This window comes from Varanus komodoensis, unplaced genomic scaffold, assembly GCF_004798865.1.
Source record: "Varanus komodoensis strain SLA01 unplaced genomic scaffold, ASM479886v1 scaffold53, whole genome shotgun sequence".
In the NCBI taxonomy this organism is placed as follows: domain Eukaryota; kingdom Metazoa; phylum Chordata; class Lepidosauria; order Squamata; family Varanidae; genus Varanus; species Varanus komodoensis.
This window is the reverse complement of record NW_025336126.1, coordinates 4,419,154-4,438,102: the sequence shown is the minus strand read 5'-3', so window position 1 is coordinate 4,438,102 and position 18,949 is coordinate 4,419,154. Positions and strand designations below refer to the sequence as shown.

Genomic DNA, 18,949 nt, shown 5'->3' with positions numbered 1-18,949 from the left:
TAATAATAATAATAATAATAATAATAATAATAATAATAATAATAATAAAAAGTAGATCTACAGAAGATGTGGCTTTCAGCTCCCGACACCCTGGCCGCTGGCCATGCAAGCAGATGTAGAGAGAGGTCCCGGTTCTTGCACATTACAGTCTGCTCAGTTAGATTCATCTGATTTTGAGAAGACGACAGAGGGGCAGAGGTGCGGAGATGGCTTGGCTGTGAGAACCAGTCCACCATGGAAAAGAAGGGAGACATTTCAGAGCTGGAAAAGAGGGGATGGAGGACGAGGAGGAGTTGCTCGACCCAGTCTGCAGATGACAGGCGAAACGAGCAGAGCAAGTATGAAGGGTCCAGCGACTCTGCTGTTCCACCTTCCAGCAGCAGCCGCCACCCTGAGGGGTGGTATCAGACTCTGTTGCGACAGGGGAGAAGGGGAAGTTACGGTTTGGATTCAGCTCTTTATATGGGCAGGTGCTTCTTCCCCATCTTAAATGGAGGACAGTACCTGGATTTACACTGTTTTGTAACCCGTTCAATTTTAATAAAGACCAGTAAGTTCGTAACACTTATGGCAAATGAAAGGTGGATGGACTCTCCCACCAGAGGCTGGGCTCTGGGTGAGCGTGCTTCTGTACGGGTGTGGAGCACAGCAATAAACGGGAGGCCAACAGACCTGCTCGAGCAAGCAAGCAGTTCTTTTGGCTGAGCGGGAGAAAAACCTGGAGCAGCTGGCTGAGGGCATGCCCATGCAAACGCGCATCCTGGGACTGAGTTTCAGCTGGGTTTAAGGGCTCTCCTATTGCGCGGAAATGAGGGTGGAAACCAACACGCATGGAAACCATGTGATTATTTGGAAGCCTTGACTAGGTAAGAAACCACGCTGTGCATGATTTAGCATGGCCTGTGTATGCGGCCGGGTTGTTTGCACCCTTTAGGCCAGGATTTTCCAATGTCAACTCCTCTAGGTATTTTGAACTAAAACGCTCATCAGCCTCAGCCAGAATGGCCAGGGGTGGGATGATGGAAGCTGAAGATGACTAAACTTTCTTTTTCTCTCTCCTTTGCCTAGTAACATGTTTTGAATCCACAGAAGGGCTCCCAACTTAACTGAGAGAACAGTTTACAATTCCTTGGCTCCTTCTTTGCATATTTTGCAATTCCAGCCAAAATCAGTTCTGGAAATGGTGCGTCAGGGCTGCCAAGTGTCGTTTTGTTCCAGCTTTTATAAACAAAACAAAAGGACAAGATAATAAAGATTCTGGAATCCTAAAAAAAAGACTCGAGCACTTCCTTAAAAACCTCTCACTGCAACAGAATACCACATTTCTGTGGAGTTTTCCTCCAGGCTTTGAACATCTAAAACAAACTTGTCCAAAGTTTGGAAAGGAAGGAAACAAAGAAAAATTGCCATTGTAAGGTATCACTATTGATTTTGACATGAATTTAGAAAAACGTACACAGCTGCAGCTCTGTCAGTTCACTTCATTAAACTTATGGCAAATTAAAGGTTAACAGACTCTCTAAGCAACTGCACCTAAAGTGCTATCTTAACTATGCCCAAGGTATATCATCTAATTGGGCTGAATGAGTTCAAACCTCCAGGGCCTGATGAATTCCATCCTAGAGGCATAAAGAACTGGCGGAAGAGCTTTCAGAACCGTGTTTTTCATCTGTGAGAAATCACGGAGCACAGAGAAATGCCAGAGGACTAGAGAAGGGCGAATATTGTCCCTGTCTTCAAGGAAGGAAAAGAAGAAGAGCGTGGGAACTACAGACCAAGTCTGCAAACACACCTGAAAACAAAGCAGTGATTGCTAGATGCCAGCATGGATTTCTCAAGAGCAAATCCTGCTAGACTGATCTGATTTCATGTTTGATTGGATAACCTCCCAATGGAATGTGGGAATGCTGTGGACGTCATCTATCTTGACTTTAGTGAAGCTTTTGACAAAGTGCCCCATGATAATCCTGATAAGAAAAGTAGCTAAAAGTGGGCTAGATAGAACAACCATCAGGTGGATCCACAGTTGGCTACAGAAACGGACTCAAAGAATGCTCATCAATGGCACCTTCTCCAACTGGGGAGAGGTAATGAGTGGGGTACTGCAGGGTTCAGTCCTGGGCCCAGTGCTCCTCAACATTTTCATTCATGATTTGGATAAGGAAGTGCAAGGAAGGATAGCTAATACCCAGAAAGGAAGGAAGGAAGGAAGGAAGGAAGGAAGGAAGGAAGGAAGGAAGGAAGGACGGAAGGAAGGAAGGAAGGAGAGGATTCAATGTGATCTTCATAGGTTGGAGTACTTGGTTGAAAACAACAGAAAGAAATTTAATAGGAGCAAATGCTAAGTTCTGCACCTAGGAAAAAGAAGCCAAATGCATCGTTACAAGATGAGAGTACTTGGCTCAACAACACTGCAAGTGAGAAGGATTTTTGAACTGTTGTAGATCACAAACTGCATATGAGTCAACAGCGTGATATGGCTGCAAAAGGGGCAAATGCTATTATAGGCTGCAATTTCTAAGGCTGCATGAATAGAAGTATCACTTCCAAATCACATGAAGTGCTAGTTCCCCTTTACTCAGCACTGGTTCGGCCTCATCTGGCGTGCTGTGTCCAGTCCTGGCGCCACAGTTGAAGAAAGACACAGACAAGCTGGAAAGGGGTCAGAGGAGAGCAAACTGCTCATCTGGGGACTGGAAACAAAGCTCTATGAGAAGAAAGAACTGGGCATGATTAGCCTTGAGAAGACTGCCCAAAGACATGATAGCATTCTGCTAGGATGTGAAAGACTGTCATGAAGAGGGAGGACAGGGCCTCTTCTTGATCATCCCAGGGTGCAGGACACAGAATTGTGTGTGGCTCCGGTTGCAGGAAGCCAGATTCCAGCTAGATCCCAAAAGAAAAAATTCCTGACTGTTAGAGTAGAACCAATTACCCTGGGAGCTTCTGGGCTCTCCCACACTAGAGGCATCCAGGATGCAACTGGACAGCCATCTGAGAGGGACGGTTTAACTTGGAGTCCTGCAGTGAGCAGTGGGTTGGGCCCGATGACCCTCCGGCCCCTTCCAACTCTGCTATTCTATGATTCTATATTCTAGAAGTATGCAAACTGACGCTGCGGTAGTCGGGTTTTCCCCCCACTATATCTTTAACTCTGCTACAGATGCTTGACCATAAATGGAGCTCTCTTTCACTGTCTTTACTTCTGTGAAGTAGGGGGTGGGAGCCAAATCTGGCCCTCCAGGTTCCCCAAATGGCAACATCCACTTCCTTCGCTGCCCTCCTCCCACCCTTCTGCCATTTGGTGGTTCTCTGGCTTTTGTATCACTTTTTGCCCATTCCAAAAGATGGACAGCCTTTCCAAAGGCTTAATAACTGGCAGTAAGAGTGTTAAGCTGCAATTGACTGGTATTTTCCTAAATTTTGGCCCCATCTTCCATTGGATTGTGGTTCCCAAGAGTTTCTCTGAAATAGGAGCTGGACTTTCTCAGCTTTTAAGTAAAAAGCACACTTAAGCCAAATTCTGGCATCTCTCACTCACCCAGAAGAGAACACAGATGTCCAAGATCTTCCAGGTTTATTGAGCAGGAAGTCAAAACAGTCTGCCAGAGGTCCTTAAAGTCATTACCTCTTTAAACCACACTTCAATGGTCCATCTCCTAGACCCAAAGGCTGAGCGCTTCCTGTTTACATGCCGTTCCACTGACTGCTGAAACTGCTGGGCAGTCCCCTTCGCCCGGACACAACAAAATGGAACCGGATCCTGTACCCCTTTGTCACTCTGATCGCCAAGGAAAGTGCAGGCTGTAACTCTCTGCATTCCAACTGTTTCGCCTCAAAGAGGTTAACAAGCTTTTAATGTGACTTTCAAGTACCAACTGTGTTTTTGCTTTTCACTTATTATATTCATATCTTCTTGAAATTTGGATGTGAGGTTTGAGCAGGAATTTCCGACAAAGCCAAGAGAGTAGTTTCACTCTACATCCACGCAGCTACAGCCCTAACGCATTGCTCCCACGGGGAAATGAGATGAGAACAGATCTCGGTGGTGACTGATCTCAGCAAACCGCCACTTCACTCCAAATAAGTAACATGCCACTGTGGGGTTTCCCTATACAGGGCTAGATAGATGGTGGTAGCATCCTACTAACTGGACAGACGCGTGTTCAATTCGGCTGCCTTATAAGGTGGTTCTGGTAAGGATGCGTTAGGAATTTGGGGTGGGTGCCTTTCAGATTTCCTCGGCTTGGCTCCCTGTGCTCCAGCCTGATTTCTCTCTTCCCTCAGGCTGCCTCATGCCAAGAATGTGTGTGGGCATCTGGCAGGAAGAGTTCAAGTGGGCTTCTGCTTCGATACACAAGACTTGCAGCCTGTGTGCTCTTTGTGCAAAGAATAATGTACTTTGTATATTTTACACACAGAGTCCCCCAGCGATCCTGAGCATCCATGGACTTGATCTTGGCTCACTTGGTTCCCCAGCCAGGGCCAGGCATGAGCAGGAAGTCTGACAAGCATGAGGGTGCTGGATTCCAGCCTGATCTTCATATCCCTCAAGCCTGGCATGGGAAACCAGTAAAGCTGCAAGTGAACTGGTTTTGTAAAGTTAGAGCTATTTAAAATAAGAGGGATCTTTAAGGAAACTTGGCACATCATTTTACGCAACAGACACACGTGAAGCAGTGAAACCACCTGTGTTTCAGTTATGGGCATACGTCCATGGCATCCTGCTCCACAACAGGGGTGAGGAGGACGTGGCCCTCCCATCAGCCCCGGTCAGCAGAGTCAATAGAGATGGGTGGCCAATGGTGCAGTGCACTAACCTCTGGAGGACCATGTGCTCCCCATCCTTGCTATATGGCTTAGATGATGTCAGAGGTGCTGCAGGCATCAACCAGAGGCAAACGAGAACACCGGGACACACCAGCAGCACGCACCAAGTCCCACTCTTGCAGTGTTACCTAACTGACCTCAAAACGACAGATGAAGTCCCAGCAGGAGTCAATGCGACAGTGGGACCAGCTGCCCGGAGAGGTGGTGGGCTCTCCCACACCAGAGACATTCAGAAAGAAACCTGAGTGGGATGTGCAACTTGGTGTCCTGCAGCAGCAGGCGGGTGGACCCGATGGCCTTCCTGGCCCCTTCCAACTCTATGATTCTATAATTCTAGGGCTGAGAAAATTCATTTTCCATTAACCCAAGCTACTAAGAAGCTTGCAGGTAAGCTCAGGGGAGAAAGCTTGCAAATCAGAGAGGAACAGCAGATCATGTAAGTGTCCTTGCCAGTAAATAGTCCTGGTGCCGGACCCCTGCAAGTGTTGGCTCCACTGCACGTGGGCTGCACGGTCCCATGGAATCGGACTCTCTTCTGCTTGTAGCCTTCCTCCTCATGCTCAGCCCTGGCTTGGGCAGCAAGCGGAGCGGAGAGGAAGTCTGCAACTGCTTGCGATCGCAAGCGGATCTCCTCTTGCACAACCCAGCCACGCTCTTGCGCAACACAAGCAGCACAAAGCCCACAAGCCACGTGTGTGGAAGAGGCTCTTCTTGTGCAGGCTCGATTCCTGGTGGGCACCCGCCTGAACTCTCAGTGCCCAGCTGGACTCAGGGGAGCCAGAAAGCAGTCTGGAAACCGTGGGGCTAACCCAAGGGAATCTGATGGATTTCCCCCCTCAAAACGGATTCCTCACACACCCCTACCCTACAACATTGTAGTGTAGGGTCCCACAGGGTCCTATTCCCACCTGCTGTCATACAGCCGTAAGTCTCCTTCTCCATTTCGTCTCCCTCTCCACTCGGACCACACCATACATTATTTTATCTCAGGTCTCGCCTGACCTGCCTTTTTTCTAAGCGAAATAGTCCCAGGGGAGCTGCTCCAGCCCCCTGGTCATTTTTGGTTGCCCTTTCCCGCACTTTCCCCAGCTCAATAGGTAAGGTAAGGTGACCAGAACTGAACACAGTATTCTCAGTATGGTCATATGACGCTCATCCTACTGGGGAAAACAAAGGGAAAGGTTCCTTGTATCAACCTCCCCATCTCTGTTCCTCGTCCTCAAAGCATGAATCTAAGAGCTTGGCTGGTGGAGCGATGGCAACAGGCATTGTCGTCCTTTTAGTAAGTCATGTATGACCTGAGAGGTCATGGCTCTGCCAACCTTAATACCTTCCATTTCCAATCTTTGGTCCCTTCCTTTGGGAAAATTAAATAGATCAGCATGATCATAAAATCCACATCAACGCTACAACAGAGCAATGGCGGGTAACCAACCACCTTCAGTTACGCAGCTTGGCCAGTGCAGGGTTTGGTTTTCCTCGAGTGAGAGAGTGTGCATTTATCATGGGTGCCACAGAGCACCCTCCCTCCGCTCCTGCTCCAGTATATGCCAAAATTGTTTGAAGATCATATGCACATTCCTAAGGCACATGGAATCAGTAACAGCCTGATCCCTTCAGCCTAACCTGTCATGCTGAGCTGGAACTCAGAAGGAAGCAAGGCTGCTTCTTATGAGAATTCAGCCCCCGCAGACTAATTTGGTGCTACCTTGAGATGGTTCTCCCTTAAAAGGCAGCCTGAAAATAATTTAACAATAAATAAAACGATTACAATTGCAAGAGAAACCCCAGTTTTGCTGGGTCATCAAAGTCGCCAGGGTACATGTGTGTCACGATGTCCCCAGTTTCTAGAAATGGGAAGAGATAAAGAGGAAGCAAACATAGCGTTGAAGTTACTATTCGATCCTGTGCTCTGAGGCTCAGTTCCTTCTAAAAAGCCTCCCTCTGCCTTCGCGCTTTGCTGGTGCTCAGCTCCTGCTGGCTGCAGAGGCTGGGAGAGCTGTCCCTCTCTCACACCCTCCCTGCCCCAGCACCAGGCAACTCGTGCGGCTACTGCAGACGCCCATGCAGACATGGGTTCCAGGAAACGCCATCTTTCCGGGGCTCCTCCTGCCTGCGACAGTGGGAGCCTGGTAAGCTGGTGAGGGAGGAGGCGAGAAGCAAGTGAACAGGGAAGTTGGAGTCAAGTGAGTGGAGAGGGGAACAGCAGAGTTTTTCTCTGGCTCAGATTAAAATCCAAGTGGGAGAAGAACTTGAGTGTTGCACTTGGGAGAACTTAATGAGGCACTGGGTCGAGGAGGAAATAATTTCAGTGGCCTCTCTTATCTAAAACTTGCCCATCTGTGGGTGGATTGAAGAGCAAGTGAGTGCCAGCTGGGGAAGAAACAGGAGTGTGCATGGAAACAATACTTCATGCTGACATTTAATGCTGCCAGTTTTGTCTGACTCATGCATTTTGGGAGATTAATATGTCAATATATCCAATAAAACTGAACAGCCTCTTATATGAGGAGGGGAGGAAATAGAACCGCACAGCCCTTGGATGGGCGGACACACACACTCCTTGACCCACAAGTTAGCCCAGAAAGGAAGAAAGGATGGTACCTGGTAGAAGTTCAGAGCAAGTAACGGGTACCGCTCGCTGGGGACCATCACCACACAGTTGCCACGGACGACGGCAGGCGCCAACAAGCTGACAAAGCCGAGAAGGGGCTGCTCGTCGGGACAGGCAATGCCCACTACCCCAAGAGGTTCTCGAAACAGGAGGGAGGCGCCATACAAGGAAGTTTCCTGCAGCAGAGGGAGAGAAGCACACACAAGTAGAAGGTGGGATCGAGCAATGCCTGGGGTAGCACAAATGATGGGCGAGAGGGGGGCCTCCCACACAGAGGGCTCAGGTCCCATGCAAAACCGCCAGAGCCTCACCAGCTCCCTGATCTGTGCCTCCCTCCCTTCCCAAAGCAAGCCCCCAACCCGCGACAGCTGACTTCCCGTTGGCCATGCTAATGAGAATCGAGAGACCAAGCCGCAGGGTCCAGGAAGAGTGTGGCAAAATCTCTCCTCGGATTAGCTGGGTTTCTCAAAGCCATCGCTGGAACGGAAGAGCTGCGACGGAGCCACCGTCTGGCCTGCATCGCCCAGGTGCAGAGGGGACAAGAGCGGCCTCCCGCCACCGGCCATGCTGGCTGGGGGAGGCCGGGCGTTGGCACCAACGTGAGTCGGGAGTGGGGCTGGGACTCAGGAGATGTGGGTTCTAGTCCCCACTTGGCTATGAAGCTCACGGGGCGACTTCCAGCCAGTCACAGACGCTCTGCCTTTCCTACCTCAGAGGATTGTTGTGAGAATAAGACAGAGGAGGAGGACCCCCCCCAAGCTGCCTGGCATTCCTTGCCAGAGGAGGGAGGTGGGGAATAGCTTTGCCCTGCCAGGGAGACGGGGACCAGGCCTGGCTAAGAAGCCGCTCAGTGATTCCATGCTTCTGAGGTTTTCCAGAAGAAGAAGGATGCCCCCTTGCCCGGGAGTGGGGCCTGCACGCCACCTCCTATTCATTCTGAACAGGCATGCAGAGGCTTGGCATTTCGAATGCTACTGGACATGCGCATGGTGGGCATGTCGTGAGCAGAGCTGGCTAGAACCAGGAGTCAGACTAGATGGCCCAGGAGACCCCTTCTGACTCACTCTGTTTCTATGTTTCTATTTTGAAGGTGTTAACTAAGTGATTCAGGTCTACTCACTTCTGATATTATTGTTAAAAATAATTATTATTATTTCATTGGTATGCTACCCCACAGCTAAAGCTCTCAGGGTGGCTTATAGCAGTAAATAAAAATGGATGATAATATTTTGTACAATATACAATGGATGGTAATATTTTGTACAATATACAAAAATACAGATGCAATATGATAAAAATTTCAGAAAATCAGAAAAACACACATCAAACAGTTTAGAAAAGCTGAAAACAGACAATGAAAACAGACAGTAGATATGCAGACGCTTATCCTGCTTAATTCATCCAAAAAGCCAGTCTAGCGCAATAGTTATTGTTCTGCACGGGGACTCAGGAAATCCACATTCTAGTCCCCACTCAGCCATGAAGCTCACTGGGCAACTTTAGGCCAGTCAAGGACCGTCTGCCTAGCCTACCTCACAAGGTTGTTGTGAGGATAAATAGAGGCAGGGCAAGCCTTGCAAGCCACCCTGGGTTCCTTGTAAGAAGAGGAAAGGTGGTGTGTAAGTGTATAACAGTATTTCTGAGTAGGCTCAAAATGTCAGCATCCAACATTTCGCTGTGCCTGCCTGCCTCTGGCCATCTCACAAACGGATGAAACCTTTCTCAGACTGGGAAAGGTTCATCCATCGGACTAGAAAAGATTCCTCCAGCCCTGGATGGTGCCAGGAATACTTTGCAGGCAGCGAATTCGCTTGAGCCCTTCTTCAGACCTTCCCAAGCCTGCACCCAGACTCAAGAAAAGCGACAGAGGAGAGAGGCTCCTTGCTGCGTACCCCCCAGCGCATGTCCCTGCTGGTTCTCACCTGCACAGTCCCCCCGAATTTATCAGAATAGGCTGCCCAATAGAAGAGCCGTTGCACACTGAGGTCCACCTCCTGCAGAGCTGCGTCTTTCTTTGCGCCAGTCAGTGCCTCTAACTGCGATGCCATTTCAGCTCGACGGAGTTCCAAATTCTCAGCAAGGTAGTACAAGATCTGTGCCCGAGCATGAGCTGCCTGCTTTGCCCATCTGGTAAGAACAACGGGGTGTCAGATCAGGAGGAGGAAACCAGGGTCCCGGTTCCGACAATTCTACCGGCAATGGTTTTTCTGAGACCCCAGAAGGCCTCACTCACCTTCCTGGGAGGACAGGAAGAGTGCTGCTAGATCAGACTAGAATCTTAGTCTCCCATCTCCCACAGTGGCAACCAGATGCCCAAGAAAGCCAAGAAAGCAGAAATCCTCAAAATTGTACTGGGAAATTGATGAACTTGACATTTTAACACAGCAGTTAATTGCCCACCTGGTGAAAACCTTCCTCGGGGATACAAGATACCGGTTTAGACTGTCACTTAGTGCAGACTCTATGGCTTCGATCAAGATCAGTCAAGGTTTTTCTCTTCCTCACACCAGTTTTGTTTACAGTTTAACCTTCTGCAGAATTCAAAAGCTTGCACGCTAATTAGTGACACTCTGGTGGGCTGCATAATGTTATTGCTCTAATACAGATTTCTGTCATTTCTCTTAGGGCCAGCAGGACCACTTTATGTCTGTTTCCTGGTTTACTACCTCCTCTGAGCAACCTAAGGGACTTTCCAAACTGGGCTGAAAAACCAACAAAATGCAGAAGAGGTCCAGTGCTTTGTTACTGCAAAGTGATGCAACTTGCCAGTGGCAAAGAGGGAAAGCCGGGCTGATCCACCGCCTCTGCCAAGAACTGCCTCTGCCCCCTCACCTCCCTCCCCTGCCACCCAGCAGAAGCCATGCCATCTGGTCCTTAAAGGAGCTATAACCTGGAGAACTGGTGCCTGCGTTTGCCCTCTAGCGTTCTAAAACCGAACCCTCCCTAAAGAACACCAGAGGGGAACCCCGACCCTCCCTTCCTCTGCCTCCAAGTCTCGCTAGCTGCTCCCACATCTGAGAAGGGGACCAGTCAAGGTCCAAGGAAAGGCCCAAAGATATCTTGCCACCTCAGCTTGCACAATCCCCATCTTGTCTGCAGTCCTCTTCCACATGCCCCAATATATTTGGGAAGATGCTAAGTCCATCGGAAGTGTACTTGCAGGAAGAAGTACAGAGTTCAAAGGCACAAGTTCAGCTGGTGGGTTGTCGATATGGCATGACAAAGAGCAAGTTGGAGGCACCGCTGAAGCGGAGGAGAGGGAGCCTTGTTCATCAAATTATGGCACATTCCAAGACAAGTGCCATTAAGTTGACCACAACAAATGAGTTCTCATCCTTGGCTGCCCTTATAGCTCCCATCTCTGCTATTAACAACCTCTTTTCGCACGCAGGCTTCCTTGTCAGAGGCTCACAACTAATGTGTTTGCCTCCAGGGTCCCTACTGAAATGGGAACACCCAGTTGCCTGTTTACAAGCATGCAGGAAGTCCGAAATGAGGCTACTCAAGCCATGCCCTACCAATGAATGTTATAGTCGTAAATCTGAGAAAACATTTGTTTTCTTTGTTGATGCAGCAGGCTCCTGGCAGAGCATCAAGCGATCTTTCCTGGCACAGAGTTCTGGTTACAGTTTAGAAGCCCTTGTCTTCCTGTTTTGCAGGGAGGTCTTGTTCCTTCGAGGGGACAGGCAGGCTTGTCAGCTGCAGCAGACCTCTCCGACCTGGCAGCATCCAGATGCCTTCACCTACAACTCCTTCCATTCTCGCCCATGGCAGGCAGCTGTGCTTTTAATCATGTCTTCTTGCCTTTGCTCCGTTTTTAAGGAGCTGATTTCCTACGAAGAATGATTCACAAAAGCTGCTCAGCTAGCCCAGCCTTCCCCAACCTGATGTCTTCCAGATGTTTTGCATTTTAGTCCCAGCCAGCCTTGTCCCCGGGCAGCCGTACAGGGAAGACTGCAGCCCACACCATCTGCAGGCACCAGCTGGGGATGGCTGATCTCTTCCAATGGTCTGTTCTCACTCTGTTTGCACCCAGGACAAGATCCTGCAAGGTACACAGCCCTGAACATGGAGGTTCGTTCACTAGCATGCCTACTAGTTCTATGTAGACTTGTCCTCAAAAAAGTTTCCAATGTAAACTTTCCCAAACTTGAAAGTCTCAAGCATTGTTGGACAACAATTTTCATTGTTTCCAACTTTTAGCCATGCTGGCTGGGGGATGCTGGGAGTTGGAGTAGTGTTGCATAGTGGTTAGAGTGTTGGATTGGGACTCTGGAGCTCTGGGTTCCAGTTCCCACTTGGCCATGAAGCAAACTGGGTGCCTTTGAGCCAGTCACTAAGTTTCAGCCCAACCTACCTCACAGGGTTGTTGTGAGGCTAACACGGAGAGGAGGAGGAGCCATGTAAAATGCTTTGCATTCCTTAGAAGAGGGAAAAAAGCAAAGTAACATAACAAAATAACAATAAAAAACAACACCTGGGGTCCCCATGGTTGGGAAAGACTACTTTCAGCCATTTAAACCAAGGACCAGTTCTGCACCTTTTAGCAACGTACCCTATAAGCTAGTTACTTCCCAATGATCCCTTTTTTTTTTTTTTTTAATTGCCAGGTGACCTCTCGCTCCAATTTTCTGTAAAAGAGAATGAGTGAGACTATAGCTCCTATCATCCCAGGAAACCAGTGTGGTATAGAGGTTAAGAGCACTGGGACTCAGTGGGGTTCTAGTACCCACAGAACTCACTGGGTGACCATTCAGACTTTCAGCCCAACCTACTTCACAGGGTTGTTGTTGTGAGGATGTGTGTGAGAGCAAGAGGAGAATTATGTATGCCACTTTGAGTTCCTTGGAAGAAAAGAAGGCAGGATATAAATATAATCAATCAATCAATCAATCTCCAGCCAGCATGACTACGTTGACCATCCTCCTGCTATAAGCATCTGGGTCAAACAGCACGAACTGCCAGGGTTGCGGCTGGTTGATGTCTAACAAGCCAATACAACATCTCGCTCTCTGTTTGCCATCCTGGCAGAATTTGAAAAAATGAAGGAGATCTGTCACCAGGAACCCCCTGAACTTTCTTTAAAGTTCATAGAACTCCGTGTTTACATAAACTTGTATGCACATGTATGCATCAGAGTGTAACAATAGAGCTGTTCTCACCTGGCCCTTCCCCGCACAGTAGGAATGGCTTCCCACAAAGCTCTTTGCGATATGATGTGTTGGCAGAGTGGCCAGCTCGTCTGTTGTGCAGAGGGCAGTCCTTACTTGAAGGGCTGCCAAGCAACACCTGGGCTGCAGACCAAACAAACCAGTCTGTAGTCTTCCCCACTGGGACGAGTTGCATCAACCCACTAATGAGGTCAGTATTTTAACAGAACTGTAGCACCGGAGCAAAGCTCAGGGAGCCAAGGTTCCGTTTGGATGCCAGGAAGCATTTCCTGAGTTAGGACCCCAAGGGGGTGGAGTGGGCTTCCGCGAGAGGTCGCTGAGGCCCCATCGGTGTGGGTGTTCAAGGATAGGCTGGACGTCCAGATGGTGGGCATGTCGTGAGCGGAGCCGGCTGGTGCCGGAGGTCAGACTGGATGGCCCGGGAGGCCCCTTCTGACTCGCTCTGTTTCTATGTTTCTATATGGTAAAGCACTTGGTTCTCCAGCTGTGGCTCTGGTCCTTGTCACGAATTCATTTCTAAATGATATTTTATTTATTTATTTATTAAAACATTTTTATGCCGCCCCATTCGCTGAAGCCTCGAAGCGGCTTACAACGTTAAGTTAAAAAATATTTATAACATTAAATTAAAAAAATACAAACATTAAGTTAAAAATGCAAAATTACCAATATAAAATAAGCCGCCCTGGCCAGATAAAATCCAATAATATTAACAATTAAAATGCCGCTTAAATAAAAAGGTCTTCGCCTGATATAGCTCCAGTTGGCTGGGTCACGACAAATGCTCATAAAAGGAGGAGATAATGCACAGCATGGCCTGGTAGAGAGAACCAAACCCGCCCCTCCTCTTTCACGGGGGTGGTCGGGGGGAAGACAGGCACAGAGGAGCGGCTTCCAGATCCACCTGCCCAGCCTTCCAGAGTCAACACAGAGCACCTCCTCTCTGTGCCAGCACTAAGAGTTGCCAAGTGAGTGCACATGAGAGACGGGGCCTTCTCTGTGGTGGCAGCAGACGACTAAAGAACATCTAAGGCCAGCCCTGCCATTCAACAAATGGTGGGAGGCAGCAGCAAGACAGCAGAGGACAGAACCATGTCCCAGGCCCCCTTACACAAGCCTACTGCCTTCGGGCGCAGCAGAAAATACTGTCCCATCATCAGTGCTGAAGAATGATTCATTTGCTAGTCCAAGTCATCTTTTGTGGCATCTTGTCCTTCACCTCTTGTGCCAGGAATAAACTCCTGCTGATAATCACTGGGCACCCTCCTTGTTATTTTTCAGACAAAATCTGATTCTAAATGGGTGATTGTCTCTTTTTTTAAAATTCTGCAGTTTTCAATACTGTATCATTGACTATTATTTTTTAAATTTCTATACCACCCAATTGCCAAAGCACTCTGGCCCATTCATAACAATTCAACAAACACAGATACTCTAGTAAAATGGATGGCAATATAATGCACAAATACAAGTTAATGTAAAATTCCAGAATGCAAAATTGAAAACATTGTAAAAAGCTACAATTTCAGTAAACCTGTGAAAACAGCTGAAATTGCCATTCGCACGCCATTAAATATCTGGAAGCAGAACAGTCTTACCCTGAAAAAGAGATGGTGATGGCACCAGATTGGCCTCAGTTTCTTCATTCTCAAGTTCTGTTTGCCCCAAGCAGTGACCATTTAAAATTTTTAATTGCAAAGACCACATTAACATTTATAAGCGTTTTCATGCAGATTTCTCCTAGCATGTACTTTTTTGTTTGTGTTTTTGCCTAATAGGCACACGGATTTTCAAAGCCATTTTTCCTAGCGCAATGCATTTTAGTCACATAATTTCATAAAAAGAATCCACAAGCCAGGACTTCACAAGAGCTAAGCTGAGGAGCACAGGGCAATTTGGGGGCCTTCATTCAAAGGGTTGCCAGAAGTTGGAGATGACTTGATGGGACATTACAGTGATGAAGTCACTCAGTTTCTGTCCCATGGTGAGGAAGCTGGGCAAACCTGGACAACAGGTTGACCAATTCTTAATCTGTTTAACTCTTTGGTCACTGCTGGATTTGGAGCTGTTAAATTTACACTTCTAAGTCCTATAAAATCTTAAGACGTATTTGCTTGCCTGGATGTTCTCCTAACTGATTATATTTTTTACATTTTTATTTTAAGAATAACGTTGGAAATATTTTTGTAAATCTGAAAAATAGACTAGGAATTCTTTTAATAAGTAAATACATTGGGGATCATAAGGGAGATAAGATTTTATTAGACAGGGAATATATATATGATCTCTTAAATTTCATGGGAAATGGATTTAGGGAAGGATATAGACAAGGATGGTGGGGAAAAATATAGAATAAAAGAATATTAAAAAGTACGTCAATTAGAATTAAGGATTTTTTTAAAAAAATACTATAGAAATGGTATATGGCTCTGGTTAAATTATTTTATATGGATAAGAAAAATTCTAATTTCTGTTGGAAATATGGAAACCAGTATCCATAATTTGTCCACATGGGGTGGGAATGTGAAAACATCAAAAGATTCTGGGTGATTTTTAAGGAGAGTAGTAAGATACTGAATCTAAAAGTTGAAGCAGATCCTGAAATAGCATTGCTAATTTTTAGTGAAAAAATGGAATATCAAAGAATTATTAATAAATTTGGTATCTACAGAAAAATTGGTAATAGCAAAGAATTGGAAGGAGAAAAGAGATCTCCAATTAATTGAATAGCATAAAGAAGTTTGGAATATAGCAGTTAATGACAAGTTAACAAGGGTGAAAAAAGGATTGGTAAAGAAGCATGATTGTAATAATATATAGGGTATGTTTATTGAATATGCATTAACAAAAGGGGATGTATTGCAATTTTGGTTGGAAGGAGGGCATCTCAAAAAGAGTAGAAAATGAAAAAAAAAGAAATAATATTAGACAGGCATGGTGTCCCAGTGGAGGGGTACACTAAGGATGATTTCTATTTTTAAAAAAACCTTGATTTTGTATATTGAGAGCTTTTTTCTTTATTACATGAGTTTTGTATTTGTTTAAAGTGTAAATAAAAAAATTTTAAAAATCAATACATTGGCTTCAATCATCAGCTTTTTAAAACGAGATGCATTTGACAATAATTCCAAAACAAATGCAAAGTTGTATTAGAGTGGAAGTGCAAGTATGCAGGAACTGCCTCTGGGACCGCAGCAACCTCAGTGTTCATTTCCTGGGGGATCATACCAATCCTAGATCACATTATTCCCCATCACTTCAAACATTCTGCAGGTGTAGAACTCCGAATTGCAGGAAAAGAACTGGATTAGAGGTGTAGCCTAGAGGTCCCTTTCATCCCAATCACCAAAGTTCGGTAGTTTCCTATCTCTTGCACCATCTTTAACCCATTTTAAAAGGTTAAAATGTCTGTCCTCGGGCTTAGTTGCATCAGAACTCACCTGCCCACCTTCTCCCTGCCAGTATCCAGACTCACCCCGGGGCTGCCTTCTGAGCAGCTTCCACAGCGTTCCGGATGTCCTTGATGCTCCCATTTGCCACGTGCGCCACGATTCTGCCGGTGTGGTCAAGGACAGCGCGGGAACTCATGGAATCCGGCCGTTTCTGGACACCACCATAGTACAGCTTGTAGGTTCTGTCCACACTGCCAGAGGGAAGAGAGAGGATAAATACGTGTATTCTCTTACCTCTAGCTCAGCCTTCCCTGATCCGCTCCCATATACAGTGGGAGCTATTGTCCAGCAAATCTGGAAGGCATCAAACTGGGGAAGGCTCAGCTCTTTCATCACACTGTAGTCGTCAAGTCAGTTTCAGAAAGAACTCTGAGAACTGTAGTTCTAGCCCCGTCAGAAGACTGCAACAGACCTCCACCTTGGCCGGCATGTGAAACATGTGGGGCTGATCAACCGTTCTTCCACTTAGTATTTATACTTGGCAAAAAAAATGGTATGGAAACTATTATTTCCTTCCACCCAAAAGCCACACAATCCAGCCAGGAAACCACTTTGCAGCAGCTAAACAGAGCCAGTCATTGCTTGGCATAGGAGCGCCAGGGTGGTCTAAAGGCCCGTGTGTTGGACTTCGATTGGGGAGACCTGAGCTCAAATTCTGGCTCAGTCATGAAACTTACTATGTGACCCTTGGGCAAGTAACCATTTCTTAGTAGTACTTCCTTTTTCAAACTCCCTTCCTGGCCCTCCCAGGAAGTGCAGCTTTGCAGAAAAAACTTCATTTTTCCTGGAAAGGTACATTTTGCTATGAAATCTTATTCCTGTGAATTTCTGGCTCAGCCCTAGAATGCACCCCACACTAAGCCTTAACATTTAATCCAGAAAATTATGCACAGAAAGGGGCATTTCTATTCTTCTCAAATTTATCTGTCTTAGAGGGCCCTCTCCAATTGTGCTGGACCACACTTCCCATCAATTCCAACAAGCTAGGGATTATGGAGGCTGTAGTCCAACACCTCCAGAGGCTCCAGGCTGGGAATGCCCACCTGTTGTGTCAATGGCCAAGACAAGACAAGAAGATGGAGAGGGCTTGGCAAGAAATTATGGGAAACCCCTCTGAGGCAGCGTTGCACAGCTTTTCCAAAGTCGATCCTCCTTTTGAAAAATTGCCCAGATAAAGTGTTAGCACTGCTATGGGGCAGGAGGGGGAGATCTGGTATGTTGAGCCATGCCCCTACCTTGGGACGCTTCCTTCTGGGTCAGACACTGTGATGCGTGGGGCACTGTTTTCTGCAAGAACCGGAAGCTCAGCCCCCTGTGAGGTAGCAAAGGTTTTGTAGTTCAGGTCGATGATACCAGGGCATGGCCGGAGCTCCCAGCTTGGTCGCACATACTCATAAAGGCCCTGGGAGTTAAAAGAGGCCACACATCACATCCGTTGTTTCGCTTGGTGTACCTTCCTCTCTTCTGCCCAGCCACAAACTGGGCTGAGGCCTCCCTGCCGGCTCCCACCAACCTCTTTGCCTCCATCCCGGCTGTAGCCGCTTTCTTTGTACCCCCCCGAAGGCAGAGGCAGCATCCAGCATGTTGTGGCCATTGATCCAGACGGTGCCAACCTGCAAACTGGGACAGAATGGGATGCGGGGAGAGACGGTGTCAGACGAGAAGGAAGGGCAGCAGCACTGTACAAACATCTGGATGATTCTGTTCTCCGCAGCAGGCTGAATTCTACGTAGCGAGCCCTGGAGCAAGGGTAGGAGAGACGTTCTGTCCTGCAGAATAGCGTATGGTCCCTACGGGAGCCTTCCTCAAGGGGTGCCTTCCAGAGGCATTGCACCACAGATCTTGGCACCCCCTGCAGGCGCTCGGACAACTCCGGTGCTCGTGTCCTGTGGCCATTTTGGACAAGTGCCCCATGCATTCTGTGTGGGCAATGCAAGGCCAGGCCGGACGCACCCAGCAGAACAAGACAGAGGTGGGGTGACAAGAGAGGCTGACCCCTGCCACTTCAGACTGCAGGGGCTGAGCAAGGATGCAGCAAGAATGGCCAAGCTTATAGGTTGCTTCCCACTGCAAAAAGCAAGCTCAGAGCAACCCACTCAGGCAGATACAGGGATCCTAAGTAAAACAGCAGGAACAATCCAGATCAGCATATACCATGATCAGCACAACAAGGCAAATACAAACACCATAAAATATAAAGATACAATACCATACAATTTAGGAAGGGTTCCCCTATACAAAGCAGGCCCTGCAAATAAAAAGAAAGGAGCTACTCCAGCAAGGAACAGGAGGGGCTGGCATCGTTCGCCCTGCTAGCTGTTTTATTAAAACCTGCAGGAAGGTGTTCTTTTAAAAAACTAAAGAAAAGCAAAGCAAAGCAGGGGCACTTTCCAAATCCGCCCCCCCCCCCCGCAAATCTGAGGTGGTTCAATCCGCTCTCCCACTTCAGGGCTCTACTCCCTCAATCGGTTGCACGCATGGACCAGCCCTGAGTGTGAATCTCTGGGGTGATCTGCAAACTTTGCAGCTGGCCACGAAAGAGGCATAGCGGGAAAAAATGAACTACCTGCGGGCAACTTCCAGAGCCAGGGAAAGGGTCTCTGTCCACACGCTGGCAACTGACCCATAGGGGGTGCTGTTCCCCAAAGCCACTGCCTCTTTTGCTGTCCGGAAAGTCAAGGATACCAGAACAGGTCCAAAGATCTGGAACATAACATATTAAGCCCATTCTGAATAAGAGAGGCAGACAAAGAGTGGAGTTTCTAGAATTCCCTCTGGTTTTCCTCCAAGAAGGATATGCCAAACCTTCCAGCAACAAAAAATGGCATCCTGAGAGGGTTATTTAATTTCAAAATAAAGAGATCCAAGCAAGCTTCTAGTCC

The 18,949-nt window shown here is 47.4% G+C and overlaps 1 protein-coding gene across 1 annotated transcript in view; it reads right to left on the bottom strand.

Moving 5' to 3' along the window:
• The window catches only part of ALDH16A1 (aldehyde dehydrogenase 16 family member A1), a 45,172-nt gene that overhangs the window by 6,757 nt on the left and 19,466 nt on the right, over positions 1 to 18,949 (bottom strand). The window contains 7 exon segments of the mRNA XM_044447799.1: positions 7,435 to 7,620; positions 9,367 to 9,571; positions 16,091 to 16,258; positions 17,303 to 17,469; positions 17,581 to 17,625; positions 17,627 to 17,687; positions 18,634 to 18,770. Coding sequence (XP_044303734.1) covers positions 7,435 to 7,620; positions 9,367 to 9,571; positions 16,091 to 16,258; positions 17,303 to 17,469; positions 17,581 to 17,625; positions 17,627 to 17,687; positions 18,634 to 18,770 — 969 coding nt within the window.